The sequence below is a fragment of the Vulpes vulpes genome, unplaced genomic scaffold, assembly GCF_048418805.1.
Source record: "Vulpes vulpes isolate BD-2025 unplaced genomic scaffold, VulVul3 u000000652, whole genome shotgun sequence".
Classification (NCBI taxonomy): Eukaryota; Metazoa; Chordata; class Mammalia; order Carnivora; family Canidae; genus Vulpes; species Vulpes vulpes.
In genome coordinates this window covers 3,018,880-3,033,892 of record NW_027325771.1, presented here as the reverse complement: position 1 = coordinate 3,033,892, position 15,013 = coordinate 3,018,880, and the positions used below count along the sequence as shown (strand labels likewise).

Here is a 15,013-nt window from a genome sequence, read left to right as displayed (position 1 = left end):
GTTTATTTTGTTCAATATATTTGAAAGACTCAACACTTTGTTGGAAGAATTGCTAATTGGCTCATTTTCATCCATAATACTCCATGGTAGACATTTTTTTAGGGTTGGATTTTTTGTTTTTTGGGTTTTTTCCCCCTACAGCTGCAACTCTGAGGTCTTTCTATGGGTAGGTGGTTTAAAGGAATTTGAGTATTTTTTTTAGAGAGGAAAAAATAAAGCAGTTCTAGAGTATAGTAACACTGTTAAGACATTAGTTCTGGAATTAGATTACGTGGGTTGAATCCCAACTCTTAAAATTAGCAGACGTTTTGAGTAGAAGAAGGAAACTTTCTGAGCTTTAGGTATCTCCACACGGGGGAATTACTTGTAGCATAAGATCGTTCTAAGGATAAAAAAAAAAAAAAAAAAAGCCCATAAAACGGAACGGAGCCTGGCACAGGATAATGATGGTGTTTGCAATTATTGTCACTCCACTTGTTGAAGTTCCCATCCAAGTACTCTCTCTGTTTAACCTTGGATCCTTCCAGGAGGATCTTGCTTAATACATAGGAATTTAGGCAATAAAGCTTTACTCACCATGTGTCATCATCCTCTCAGAAATTGCCTTCCCAGTGACTTCCTCAAGAATTCCTCCATAAATCTGTCCAAGGAAACCACCCTCCAGGGCCTGGGACTCTCCTCATTCATGATTGGATGGGGAACCTAGAGGCCCTTTAGGCCAGGCCCTCACCAACTCCAAACTGAGTTACCCTTGACCAAATGCCAATCATCGCATTTGTGCACTAAGCAGGTGAGGCAGAGGAGAAATATTCTAATCCTGCTGTCTTCTCTCCTCTGAAACCTAGTTCTAGGGATGTAAGCCTTGAAATGCTGTGAAGGAATGTGCTGTTTTCAAGTGGCAGGAGGTTCTCTGAAAGATGGGCATGGCTCATGTCTCCACAGGTGTGTTAGAATGGGGAATCAGGGTTGTATTCATTTGCTCATCCAACAAATATTTATGGAAGAATCATGTGACAGGGATTGTTTGGGGCAGATGAGAGACAGCAATGACTTGTTAAATTTATGGAGACTCTCTTGTGGCCCAGGATATGATCTGTCTTGGTGAACGGCCCAAGTGCTGCTCAACAACCTTAGGAAGAGGGGCAGCCCTGGTGGCTCAGCGGTTTAGTGCCCGCCTTCAGCTCAAGGCGTGATCCTGGAGACCCAGGATCAAGTCCTACATTGGGCTCCCTGTATGGAGCCTGCTTCTCCCTCTGCCTGTGTCTCTCTCTGTGTGTGTCTCATGAATAAATAAATAAAATCTTTAAAAAATAATATTAAAAAAGAATGTTTAAGAAAAACAACAACCTTAGGAAGAGAGTGCTATTTACCATCTATCCCATGTTTACAGTGGAGAAAAAAAGAGGCCTGTGAAGTTTAATTTCCCTGTGTGTTGATCTTATCCAGCTACTAAGTGGCAACATTGAGATTTGAACTCACATTTCTGATGCCATATTTTGAGCTCTGAACTTTCTCCTTTACATAAAAGAAGGAAGAAAAATTGTTTTTTTTTAAATCTTATCATTCATTTGATTGCATGTAAAATCAACAAATTTCTAATCATAGGTCTTCTGAGAATAATATTTACTTGGTTTCTGAGTCATGAGAATTTTCATCAAATAATGTTCAATAGTGTATGATAGTTGAAAAACACTACTGAGTTGCTGGGAAGGAATAGTTGATCAAAAATAATTAAAACAGGGATCCCTGGGTGGTGCAGCGGTTTGGCGCCTGCCTTTGGCCCAGGGCGCGATCCTGGAGACCCGGGATCGAATCCCACGTCGGGCTCCCGGTGCATGGAGCCTGCTTCTCCCTCTGCCTGTGTCTCTGCCTCTCTCTCTCGCTGTGTGCCTATCATAAATAAATAAAAATTTAAAAAAAAATTAAAAATAATTAAAACATTGCCACAACTTACGATCGCATGTCATGATTACATTGAGCATGGCATCGTGCCCCATTCAACAAACTTTATCTTGCTATTGAAGAATGATGTGTTTAAGTTTTCAGGCTGGCTTTTCTTTCTGAACATTTTCAACTACTAACTAATATGCACACCATTAGGAAAGAGTTAAAAGAACAACATCTTTACATTTTTCAATGTTGTGAGTGTTGTTTGGGAAGTTAACCTGAATGGAACAAAAACACTACACAATATTTCTTTTTTTAAAAAAAATGTTTTATTTATTCATTCATGAGAGACACAGAGAGAGGGGGGCGGGCAGAGACACAGGCAGAGGGAGAAGCAGGCTCCATGCAGGGAGCCTGATGTGGGACTCGATCCCAGGACCCCAGGATCATGCCCCGAGCCAAAGGCAGATGCTAACCTCTGAGCCACTCAGGAGTCCCATACACAATATTCCAATAGAAATTTAGCTCAGTGTTAAATTGAACCATATGAAACTGCCATTTTGTAGTTTAAAATGTTGATAAAACTTACCAATTCGTATAGTTTAACTTAATAAATCTGATTATTTCATTATCATGAATTCAGCAGTCACTGAAATGTAAGCTTTGCCAGAACAGGGACTTTTGGATTTTGTTCACTGCTGTTGACGTGGTAAGCCCTCAGAAACTGGTTGGTGAATTAATTTGGGAAGCAAATGAAATATGGCAACTAACCCTCCACCCTAACACATGCCTTTGGGTTCAGGTTTAGTGTGGGAATAAGAAAAATAATATTTTATGCATAAATTAGTCCCTTTAAATTTTTTTAATTTATTTGAGAGAGAGAGAGAGAGCACAAGCTGGGGGGAGGTGGGTAGAGGGAGAGGGGAAAGCAGACTCCCCACTGAGCAGGAAGCCAGATGTGGGGCTCAATCCCAGGACCCCGAGCTCACAACCCGAGCGGAAGGCAGATGCTTAACCGACCAAACCACCCAGGCACCTTTAAGTTAGTCTCTAAAAATAACAAAAAGTTTAATTTAAAAACCTAATTCACCCAAGAGAATTGAAAACGTATGTCCACACAAACACCTGCGTGTTCATAGCAACATTATTGATAATGGTCAAACAATAGAAATAACCCAAATGTCCATCAACTGATGAAAGTTTAAACAACAGTGGTATATATCCATGCAATGCAATGAAATTAAATATTATTCAGCCATAAAAAAGGAATGGAGTACAGGCGGGTCCTGTAACATGAATGAACCTTGAAAACATTATGCTAAGAGGCCACAAAAGGCCACTCTTGAATTATCCATATAAAATCACATTATTGTATTAATGTATTATCCACATTAATGTATTACCCTACCAAATGTCCAGAGTAGATAAATCAATAGAGCCAGAAAAAAGGTAGTGGTTGCCAGGGTCTGGAGGCAAGAGGCAATGGAGTGACTGCTAATGGCACAAAATTTCTGGAGTTATACAGTGGTGGTAATTGTACAACCTGCAGAATGTACAGAAAACCAGTGACTTGTATGAATGCCTTTAAAAAATTCAGGATGAATTTTATGGTATGGTATGAGAAATACATTGCAACTCTTAAAAAGTGGAAAAAAACCTGTAAGTTCTCTTCAGAACATGTCAAAGTATGCTATAAAATAATAGACATGTTTATAAATCTGAGAGTATTAGGAAATGTTCCCTTGTTTAATTATAAACTGAATGGAATGTTTGGAGATTTCAGTAATCTGACAGCGAACATTAAGAGGATTAACCTGACTTCCCCAGTGTTAACAACACCAGTTTAAACTGCATCATTCAAAGCCTACATGGTCATGCTAAAATAATTGTAGCACTGGCTTACACACACATACAACACACACACACAATTAGATTAATTACGCATTAAGGCTGTCATCATTTCAAATACCTTATATTTATATTATGCTTTTACTTCCTTAAGTATTGAATTGTGCCTAAAGATCTGCCTATGGGAGAGTCACATCTGTAACCACTTAATTAAAGGCAGAGAAATGGGTGGGATTGGACAAAAATTAATTAGCAATGCTGACATTCCAGATTGGAACACAAAGCAGAGCAGGAATTTAAGAAACCTATATTCTAACCTGAGAGTTAAATGCGAGTACTAAAACTGCAACATTCTGGAGTACAATTTTTTAAATTTAAATTTTAGGTAAAAAAAATTAAAATAAATAAATAAATAAATAAATAAATAAATAAATAAATTTTAGGTAGTTAACATACAGTGCAATATTGGTTTCTGGGGTAGAATTCAGGGATTTGTCACTTACATACAACACCCAGTGCTCATCAAAGTGGCCCTCCTCAATCTGCATCCCCCACCTAGCCCATCCCCCACTCCTCTCCCTCCAGTCAACCTTCAGTTTGTTCTTTATCGATAAGGCTCTCCTATGGTTTGTTTCCTTCTCTTTTTTTCTTTATGCCCTTCCCATATGTGCCTCTGTTATCTTTCTTACATTCCACATAGGAGTGAAATCATCTGGTATTTGTCTTTCACAGACTGACTTATTTCACTTAGCATAGTACCTCCTAGCTCCATCCATGTCGTTGCAAATGGCAAGATTTCATTTTTTTTCATGACTAGCAATATTCATATATATATATATTTATATTTCACATCTTTATCCGTTCATCAGTTGATGGCCATTGGGGCTCTCTCTATGGTTTGGCTATTGTTGATAGTGCGGCTGTAACATCAGGGTGTGTGTATCCCTTGGAATCTGTATTTTTGCATCCTGTGGGTCATTATCTAGTAGTGTCGTTGCTGGACAATCGGGTAGTTCTGTGTTTAACATTGAGGAACTTACAGTACAGTTTTATTTTTTTAAATATTTTATTTATTTATTCATGAGAGAGTGAGAGAGAGAGAGGCAGAGATGCAGGCAGAGGGAGAAGCAGGCTCCATGCAGTGAGCCTGACACGGGGATTCTGGATTCGATCCTGGGGCCTCCAGGATCACACCCTGGGCCTAAGGCAGTGTTAAACCCCTGAGCCAGCAGGGCTGCCCCATACAGTACAGTTTTAAAAACCAAATTGATATACTATATACATAAATAAAAGGATACATGGGGTGCCTGGGTGGTTCAGTCCTTAGGCTTCTGCCTTGGCTTAGGGGTCCAGGGATCAAGCCCCTCACTGGGGTCCCTGCCCAGCCAGAAGTCTGTTTCTCCCTCTCTCTCTGCTGTTCCCCCTGCTTGTGCCCTCTTGGTCAAATAAATAAAATCTTTAAAAAAAAAATGCACGTTACCTGTTAGACCATGAATTTTCTTAAGTGGACACTCCCAAGGGAACCAGCCTCCAAATCAAAAAATAAAACCTAGCACACAGAACGAGGGTGTTTTTACCCCCAAAGCCAAGAGAATATTAAAATGGTTTAAATCCCTTGGCAGGGGTGGGGGTGGGGAGAGTTTGCAACCTTGAGCTGGTGATAACGTGAACTCCAAAATGCACTTTATTTTGAAGGCAAATTTACCAAGGACACTATGTATTCCTCCCCCCCTTCATTTAACCACTGTGAGCGCTGCTCCGCTGCTCCGTTTGGTCTGGCTCTAGGATTCCGAAACAGCTCCTTAATTCACGAGCGACTTTTGAGATCTCCCAGTTCCGGTTGCTTCTTTCCAACAACAACAAAAAATTTTTTTAGATTCATTCATTCATTCATTCATTCATTCATTCATTCATTTATTTATTTATTTATTTATTTATTTATTTCACACACAGAGAGGCAGAGACACAGGCAGAAGCAGATTTTAACCAAAGTTTCGGAGCAGAAAAGTGTTGGGCACAGACGTGCCTTTCGCGTCAGGAGGGCGCAGGAGGGCCGAGCACCCTTGGACCCCTGCAGGGTCGGTTCGCTCCGTCGGCCGCCCGTGGCCTAACGCCCCTCCGCCGCCGCGCAGCCGGGGGTGCTGGGGGGTCACCCCCACCTCGGGAGCGCTTGGGGGGAGTCCACCCCCACCTCGGGGGCGCTTGTGGGGGCCACCCCCACTTTGGGGGCGCTCGAGGGGGCACCCCCACCTCGGGGGCGCTGGGGGGTGCACCCCCACCTCGGGGGCGCAATGGGGTTCCACCCCCACCTCGGGGCGCTCCGGGAGGCACCCCCATCTCGAGGTCCACCCCCACTTCGGGGCGCCACCGCCACCTCAGGGGCGCACCCCCACGTCGGGGGCACTCGGGGGGCCACCCCCACCTCGGGGTCCACCCCCACCTCGGGGCGCCCGGGCCGCCAGACTGCGCTGTCCCTTTAACTGCACCGGGCGAGGGTGTGCGGCGCAGGGCGGGGTCCTCCCGCCTCCTCCCCCACCGCTCCCTTCCCCCGCCCACCCGAGTTTCAGGTGAAGGGGTCACCGAGGGAGGAGGCGGCGCCCCGCGCTCCCCCGCCGGCGGCCACCGCCCCCTTCTCCGTCCCTGCGGGAGGCGGCGGGGCTCCGGGGTGCGGCCCGAGCGCAGGGGCCCGCGCGGCGCAACAGGTGAGGCGGACGCGGGGCCGCGCGGCTCCAGGTCGGGCGGGGCGCCGGTGCGCATGCCCGGGGACGGGGGGAGGGGGGAGGGGGAGGTGCAGGGGGGAGGGGGCGGGGGCGGGGGCGGGGGCCGGCGAGCGCCGAAGGGCTGGCCGCATTCCTCGGCTGGCTCCCGGCTGCGTGCGGGCCGCGCTCGGCGTCAGGTGCGCCGCCAAGTGAGCTGCGGGGCGGGACAGGGGGGCGCGGGGCGGCCGGGGTCCCCGCGCGGGCTCGAGGCTCGGGTCCCGGAGGGGGGGTGGCGCCCGGCGCGGTTTCGGTGGCGGTTTCGCCTCCGGACTGGGACTGGCGGGAGTCGGGGGGAGTCGGGGGGAGTCGGGGGGAGCGGGCCCGCCGAGAGCGCGGGGGGCGGAGAGGCCTCGAGGGGCGGGGGCGGGGCGCGGGGCGCGGGCACCCTTGGGCTTTGTGGGGGGCGGGCGGGCCGCGCGGTCCTCGGGTCCCGAGCGCGGGCTGCAGTCGGGGGCGCGCTCGCCGGCCGGGGCGACCCCAGCGAGCCCGCCGCACCCAGCCGCGGGGCGTCGCGGGGGAGAGGGGCGGCGGGCCCCGTCCGGGAGGCCCTGGAGCCGGGCCGGGCCGGCGGCGTCCGGTGGTGGCCGCGCCGCGAGCCCGCGTCCGTTTGAGCCTGGGGGGGGCGGGGATTCGGCTCCGAGCGGGGCTGCGCTTCGAGGGAAGCTGTTCGCGCCGGGCCCCGGAGCCGAGAGCCCGCCGGCGGGGCGCGCACCTGCCCGCGGCTGCGACCCCTGCGGCCCCGCCGCGCACCTGCCTCGGGACGGCCCGGCTGGCCGTGCACCTGCCCGGGACCGCGCGCCTGCCTCGGGGCGGCCCGGCTGGTCATGCACCTGCCCGGGGCTGCGACCCCTGCGGCCCCGCCGCGCACCTGCCTCGGGGCGGCCCGGCTGGCCGTGCACCTGCCCGGGGCTGCGACCCCTGCGGCCCCCCCGCGCACCTGCCTCGGGGCGGCCCGGCTGGCCGTGCACCTGCCCGGGGCCGCGCGCCTGCCTCGGGGCGGCCCGGCTGGTCATGCACCTGCCCGGGGCTGCGACCCCTGCGGCCCCGCCGCGCACCTGCCTCGGGGCGGCCCGGCTGGTCTTGCACCTGCCCGGGGCTGCGACCCCTGCGGCCTCGCCGCGCACCTGCCTCGGGGCGGCCCGGCTGGTCTTGCACCTGCCCGGGGCCGCGACCCCCTGCGACCCCGCCGCGCCGTCGCCTGCGCTCCCGGCCCCCCGCGCCCTGCAGAGCCCCAAGCCCCCGAGCCCCCGAGCCCGAGAGGCCGCGGCGTCCGCGGGGGGCCGCCCACCTGGCCGAGCAGCCGCCGAGCCGGGGCGGGGAAGGGGCGGCCTTCCAGGGCCGCGGTGGCCCTCAGGCACAATAGGCGTATTATTGGGATCCCTGGAAAAGAGGAACCTTCCCGTTAAGGCACTTGGGGCGATTGTTGCTGTGATTGAAAGTAGTCCTTTCAAGGACAGGTCGATTTCTCAAGCCCCCTCCCCCCAACTTTATTTCGTTTGCACGGTACGAATGAAGAATGAATCGCGTGTTTTGTCTTCCTGTTGATTTAAGGTAGACCTTGCAAATGGCGCGACCATAGGAAGAGCGTCTGCCCCAAGCAGCACCTGCGTGGGGGCCTTGGCATTGATTTACTAGGTGCTGCCCTGGTGAGATGATGGAGGGGAGGCTGGCAGGGGAGCGCCGGGCAGTCCTCCTCAGAGCCAGGTCCAGTCCTAAAAGACGCTTGTCCTCTGTATCCTTTCATGATCCAATTCTGAAAGGTAGATCTTACTAGAACTCCAGTTTACAGGTAAAACACCAGCAGGGGAAATACTACAAATGGTGTGGCTTGAAAATTGCTTCAGCTCCTCAGGGAGGCTCTGCTAGGAAAGAAGCAGCCCTTGAAATTCCGCACCAGAGCAACTTGGGGCTTTTCTAGAACTCTACCTTTGTCTAGTCCCTGCGCTCTCATAAAATACTTCCACGTCTCGTTTGAGGTGACGGTAAACGTCCTGTTTTCTCTTAAAGATCATGTTGGAATTACTGCCCTTTCAAAATTACAAGAGATTGCTCTTGACCACACAAATTAACTGATAGAAAATCTTTGACCTGCCCAGAAGGGAAGTTTTCTTCAATTGCATTTTAAGGCTTACTTGATTAGAGTCCCGTGCAGGCTTTTTTCATCCAGGTTATTATTTATGGGAATACTGGGGTAAAAAGACTTGTGGAGTTTCGTTACAGCTTTTGTTTTAGCCTGGAGGCTAACCCCATGCTTTCTAGTCTTGACTATGGTATGAATTACCTGGGGGTTTTATTAACACAGATTCTGATTCATGGGTCAGATGTGGGGCCTGGAATCCTGCTTTTCAACAATCTAACGAGTGATGTCCATATGGTTGTGTGTTTGACTCTTTCTCTCCTTGAGATTCTAAGCACTTAACTAATCTGGTTGACCGTACAGGATTGTATTTAGCGAGCGCTAGCGTTGTGAAGAACCTAAAGGCATTCACAGCTGTTTAGAAATCCCATCTGGAGAGTGTGGGCTCTTCGTTTTATAAATCAAATGTTGGTTGATCGTCACTTTGTGCCAGGGATTTTAGTGACCAGGTGGAAGAGTAATGATCAAGACAGACATCCAGATGCTTGGTTTTTGTTTTTTCTTTAATATTTTATTTATTTATTCATGAGAGATGCACAGAGAGAGAGGGGGGCAGAGACACAGGCAGAGGGAGAAGCAGGCTCCATGCAGGGAGCCCGACGTGGGACTCGATCCCGGGACCCTGGGGTGACGCCCTGAGCCGAAGGCAGGCGCTCAACTGATGAGCCACTCAGGCGTCCCGACATCTAGGTGCTTGTAAAGCTGTTATTCCAGTTGGGGTGGAGATGGTGGCCGTTTAAAAAATTTTAAAAAGAGAGAGAGAAGGAAAAAATAATAATAATTAGGAGGGAATTTGCTCTGAAAATACAGTGGGTTTGGTGGATGGAGTGGGTGACCGGGAGGGCACCTCTGAGGAGCGGGTATTTAAGAAAAGAGCTAAACAGCAGGTGCCTGCCCATTTGTAGATAGGGAATGTCAAGATCAAGGCCCTTCTGGGATAGATGCCTTTAATCAGGTAGCGATGCTGAAAATATATGGTGTGCTTAAAAATCATCTGGAGTTTATTTAAAATGCAGTTTCCCCATACAGAGCTTATCTATTGCAAAAGCTGCCTAATCTAAAAATTTTAGATAGTTTGCTAATTAGGTGCCAAAATATAAATAGAATCATTTAATACTAGGCACAACTTTAAAAACTTCTTTTCTTTTTCTTTTTTTTTTAAAGATTTTATTTATTTATTCATGAGACACAGAGAGAGGCAGAGACACACACAGGCAGAGGGAGAAGCAGGCTCCCTGTGGGGAGCCCGATGCAGGACTCGATCCCAGGACCCCGGGATCACGACCTGAGCTGAAGGCAGATGCTCGACCACTGAGCCACCCAGGTGCCCCTAAAAACTTCTCAAAGGCAAATTATTGCTGTGTGTAATTGAAAAGAAATAGGCTCTCCCTAAATATGATAAAGTTTTATCTTTTATTTAGTTGATTTAAATAAGTATTCAGGGGCATAGCATTTTCAGGCTTTTGTCTTAGATTTCTTCTAGGACTGCTTTGGCCAGTAAACATTTTCAAGAGAACTTTTTTTTTTTTTTAATATTTTAACATTAATCTACTTTACATGTTTACTAAGAGCCTCCTGTATCCCTTAAGCTCCTCTTAGTCAGCTGTTTGACTTATGTCCGTGTCATGGTACAGGTTCTGTGACCATGGCCATTGAGCCCCTTAGGCCAGGTCCTGTATCCTTTTCATTCATTTCATTTTATCTTCCATTCAACATACATTTATTGAGCAAATAATGTTAATATTGTCCTACTGGAGATTGGATAAGTCTGTTCTTGGTCTTTTTTTTTTTTTTTTTCCACCTTTGGCTGTGACTGTAAAGCACAGTCCCAGACTGCCTTGAAGGAGACATCAGAGTTCCTTCATGCAGCACAGTCTCTCCAGACTATCAAACAACTTGAACTTTGCATACATGGCCTGAGATCAAATTGTTACTTGTTATTTTTGAAGGGTGTGTGGAGTCAGGGTAAGGGAGAGGCTTCCTAACATTGACGTGAAATCTGATCCCGAGTATCTTTTCTTCAAAGAAAGGTTTGTAGGACTACAAAGACAGCTCTGCAGATACTTGAAGGCTGCTGTAGTGGTCCTTCTAATGTTGATTTGTCCGGGCCAAACATTTCCTGTTTTTTCAGTCATTTGTCTTAACACATGGTTTTTCTGGTTCTTGGTCAGTCAGTCAGTCACCCCCTGGAGAGGCACCTAGTTGTAACATGATGTACAGATCTCATGGTGATGCAGAAGGTTTGTTTTTTTCTAGATTGAAGCTCTGTATGTGAATACTGCCAAAGTTTGGGGTAGCTTGTTAACTTTGTTGGAATTCTTACAAAGAAATGCACTTTTAGGGATCCCTGGGTGGCACAGTGGTTTGGTGCCTGCCTTTGGCCCAGGGTGCGATCCTGGAGACCCGGGATCGAATCCCACGTTGGGCTCCTGGTGCATGGAGCCTGCTTCTCCCTCTGCCTATGTCTCTGCTTTTCTCTCTCTCTCTCTCTCTGTGTGTGTGTGACTATCATAAATAAATAAAAAATTAAAAAATAATAATAAATAAATTTAAAAAAACTAAAAAAAAAGAAATGAACTTTTAAAAAATGAGTCTATGTTTGTAAAAGGATTTATTGGTGTCACCAGTATTTGAAAACATATACAATGTACCTAAGTGCCTAAACACTGAAAAATGTCTCACTTTGAAGATAACCACCTTGCTGTGAATATTTTTGCTCATCTTCCTTAATATATCATCTTTTTAAATTATTCAGCTTGGAGGTCAGGCTTATCCCCTGCGCTTGGGGATAGGAGAGTAGTGAGGTTCAAGGAAGAGAAGTAGAATTTGTCCCCACATATTGTGAGCTTTTAAAACCACTAGGTTGGGATGCCTGAGTGGCTCAGTGGTTTAGGGTCTGCCTTTGGCCCCGGGGTGTGATCCTGGAGTCCCTGGATGGACTCCCACATTGGGGTCTCCGCAGGGAGCCTGCTTCTCCCTGTGCCTGTGTCTCTGTCTCTGTCTCTCATGAATAAATAAATAAAATATTAAAAAAAAAACCACTAGGTTTATTTTAGCTCATCGTTCCAGCCCTGCAGAGGATGTGATGTGCTTACAGCCGGTGGGTTAGTTATCCTTTCCGGTGTTTTGTCACCTGCAGATCTGGGTATGCCAGCCCACCTTGTCTGTGGTCACCAAAACGACCTCCCTCTAGGTGGACATAAGTGGTCTGTTCTCTTGCCCTATTTTGATTCCACTCTTCAGTCCCAGAGGCGTTGGCCTGACCACGCCGTCTGTGCACAGGGATGCACGGAAGATTCTCAGGCTTCATCTACCAGTTTGTTAATCTAGGAAAAGGACAGGAAGCCGATATGGCGTGACCTGTTCTTGATAAACTTCCTAAAGTTATTTGCTTCACGATATAAAATCTCTAGTGTTAGAGGAGATATGATGACTAACCTCTGAATCCAGGAAATAGCAGTTTGGAAAGTGATTTTGGTGTCTGAATTTTTGACAAAATTTGAACTTCATCCTTAGTCTGGATTAGTTTAGAATTTCCAAGAACCACCATGGAGGGGCGCAGGGCAGGCTCCGTCAGTAGAGTCTGTGACTCTTTTTTTTTTTTGAGTCTCTGACTCTTGATCTCAGGGTGGTGAGTTTGAGCTCCACGTTGGGCATAGAGATTACTTAAACAACTATCACGGGGGCACCTGGGTGACTCGGTGGTTGAGCGTCTGCCTTCAGCTCGGGGTGTGATCCCAGGGTCCTGGGATCGAGTCCCACATTGGGCTCCCTGCGTGGAGCCTGCTTCTCCCTCTGCCTGTGTTTCTGCCTCTCAGTGTGTGTGTCTCATGAATAAATAAATAAAATCTTAAAAAAAAAAAAACCACAAAACCTACCATGGAGCCTGGAATTTTTGGCATAGTCTTGAATGAGTGAGCCCTCGCTACAGGACTCAGATTCCTCTAAGGTCAGTTTGTCAGTATTTGACATTCAGCTTCAGAACTGAAGTTGTACATTTAATATGACTAAATTCAGTTTTTCTTTTTAAAGATTTATTTATTAGTGTCCATGCGCCCCTGTGCTCCTGAGTCGAGGCGGGGGGGGGGCAGAGGGAAAGTGAGAGAGAGAGCCTCAAGTGGACCCTGTGCCGAGGACAGAGGCTGACCAGGGACTTGATCTCCTGACCCTGAGATCACAACCTGAGCTGTGGAAGTCCAGAGTCAGTTGCTTAACCAACTGAGCCACCCCAATGCCCCTAATAGTGTTTAAATTCAGTGTTTTTTGTTTTTTTTTTTAATGTTCTTTTTCTGAACATCGTATTGGAAGCCAGTCTGGACTTTTGCTGAACACTGTAACGTGCTAATGGCCAGAGTTGCCCATTTGTGTGTGCATCTGGGTGCTAGTTACACCCAGATCTTGGTGTCCCTAACATTCATAGATTCCCATCCTTGAAGTTTTACCTAATTACATTTGGGCAGTATTGTATCCTGAGAAATTTGGAATTGACTGTCCCTACGGATGTGAAGGATAGTTGCCATCGATTCTAAAGAACACAATTTAGAGAGTTTGAATTCCCTTACTTTTCCTAACAGAATACCTTATTTGCATGTACCTTATTTGAGAAGGAAAAAATATCCTACTGTTTAATATGCTCAGACTGTAGGTCTTGCTCAAGTGACCCTCCTTGCCCTCCACCCCAGCTTCCTTCTCTTTTGCTTTAAGTCTTGGTCCTTCTCCTCTGCTTATCTCTGTTCTGTACTTGATCACATAGTCAGCCCTAATAACTAAATAACTGCCTGTTATAGTTGTTTCTTCTTTGTGTGTGACCTTTCAAAGTACTTCTGCTGGTCCCCATGGTATAGTGTAGGCGCTTATAAGTACTTGTTGATGGGGATGCCTGGGTGGTTCACTGGGTTGGTTAAGCACCCGACTCTTGATTTTGGCTCCGGTCATAATCTCAGTCATGATGTCAGGCTCTGTAGGGAGTATGCTTGAAATTCTTTCTCCCTCTGCCTCTCCCCCTATTTGCACATGTGCTCGCTCTCAAAACAACAAAAAAGGTAAATACATGGTGTTGCCATAAGTTAAAAAAAACCAATATATTTTAAGAAATATCTTTTATATTTCTTGTCCTTTGAAGGAATAGTTTGGAAAAATACCATTTTTTAAAATGCATGCTGTAAAAACTTAATGAAATTTTTATTACTACAACTTAGTAATTAAAGTCAGTATTTGTATGCCAGTGGCGTGTGAAGCATGGTGCTTGGTGCTGTGAGGACCACCAGGCCGGATGGTTCCTATGTACAGTGATTTCCTGTACTCAAGGAATTGATGGTCCCATTTGCAAGGATGGCAGTGAGAAGGACAAGAGGAATAATCAGGAGAAGTTAGTTGAGATATGGATCGGCAGGGAAACTGAGCTCAGTAATAACGCTGTTCCCCTACTTCCATTGCTTAGGTTGGCTTATTTTGGGGAGCTTTGGGATCCTGCTCGTCCTGAAGATCGGGTGATCATTGACATCAGCCATGTCATCGAGGCCTTTTGAGAGTCCACCTCCATATAGACCTGATGAATTGTAAGTAATTCTTTAGTTTTTGTTGTTGTTATGAAGTCTGTCATATGTAAAAAAAATATGTATAGTTGAAACATTCATCTGTTAAGTGTTTGCTGTATTGGGACACCTGGGTGACTCAGTGATTGAGCATCTGCCTTCAGCTCAGGGCGTGATCCTGGGGTCCTGGGATCGAGTCCCGCATCGGGCTCCCCACAGGGTGCCTGCTTCTCCCTCTGCCTGTGTCTCTGCCTCTCTCTCTCTGTCTCTCATGAATAAATAAATAAAATCTTTAAAAAAATGTTTGCTATATTAATAACATGTGTTTGTAAATTTAGATTGAAGCATAGGGCATGAAGTGGAAGTGCGTTTCCCTCTGAAGCTTAATGCCAGGATGCCACTGTTTGTCTGCAGAGGCGACTCTTGTCGCCTGTTGCAGTTGTTTGCTTCTGTATAGCTTAGGCTTAAACTCGTGTGTATATTTATTCCTTTTTTTTGTTTTTGTCACAAACGATATGAAGCTTCTGTATTAATGCTTTGTTTAGGTGACTGATCCTGAAATTCACTCATTGTACTTTTATTGACATCCAGTTCACACACCACCCGATTCACCCATTTGGAGCAGACAGCTCAGTGGTGTTAGTGTATATGCAGAGTTATACGACCATTACCACGTCAATTTTAGAACATTTTCATCACCCCCTTCCCAAAGGAACCCCTGTGGACTAGCACTCACTCCTTGTCCTATTGGTCACCATCACCACCCCAACCCTGCCCCAAGTACTGGGCCATCACCGATCTACTTTCTGTGTCTAGATTTGTCTGTTTTGGACATTTCTTCTGAATGT

At 47.2% G+C, this 15,013-nt stretch overlaps 1 protein-coding gene across 3 annotated transcripts in view; it reads left to right on the top strand.

The window, feature by feature from the left end:
• Nucleotides 1-6,325: 6,325 nt before the first annotated feature.
• The window catches only part of OCLN (occludin), a 55,551-nt gene continuing 46,863 nt past the window's right edge, over nucleotides 6,326-15,013 (top strand). Inside the window, exons 1-2 of one of the 3 annotated variants that reach the window (XM_072745385.1) lie at nucleotides 6,326-6,437; nucleotides 14,072-14,189. In XM_072745385.1, the coding sequence (XP_072601486.1) occupies nucleotides 14,140-14,189 (50 nt within the window). In that variant the 5' untranslated portion in view covers nucleotides 6,326-6,437; nucleotides 14,072-14,139. Of the gene's footprint in view, nucleotides 6,438-6,536; nucleotides 6,644-14,071; nucleotides 14,190-15,013 lie in introns of those variants that run through there. The other 2 variants (XM_072745384.1, XM_072745383.1) reach the window with 2 other exon arrangements.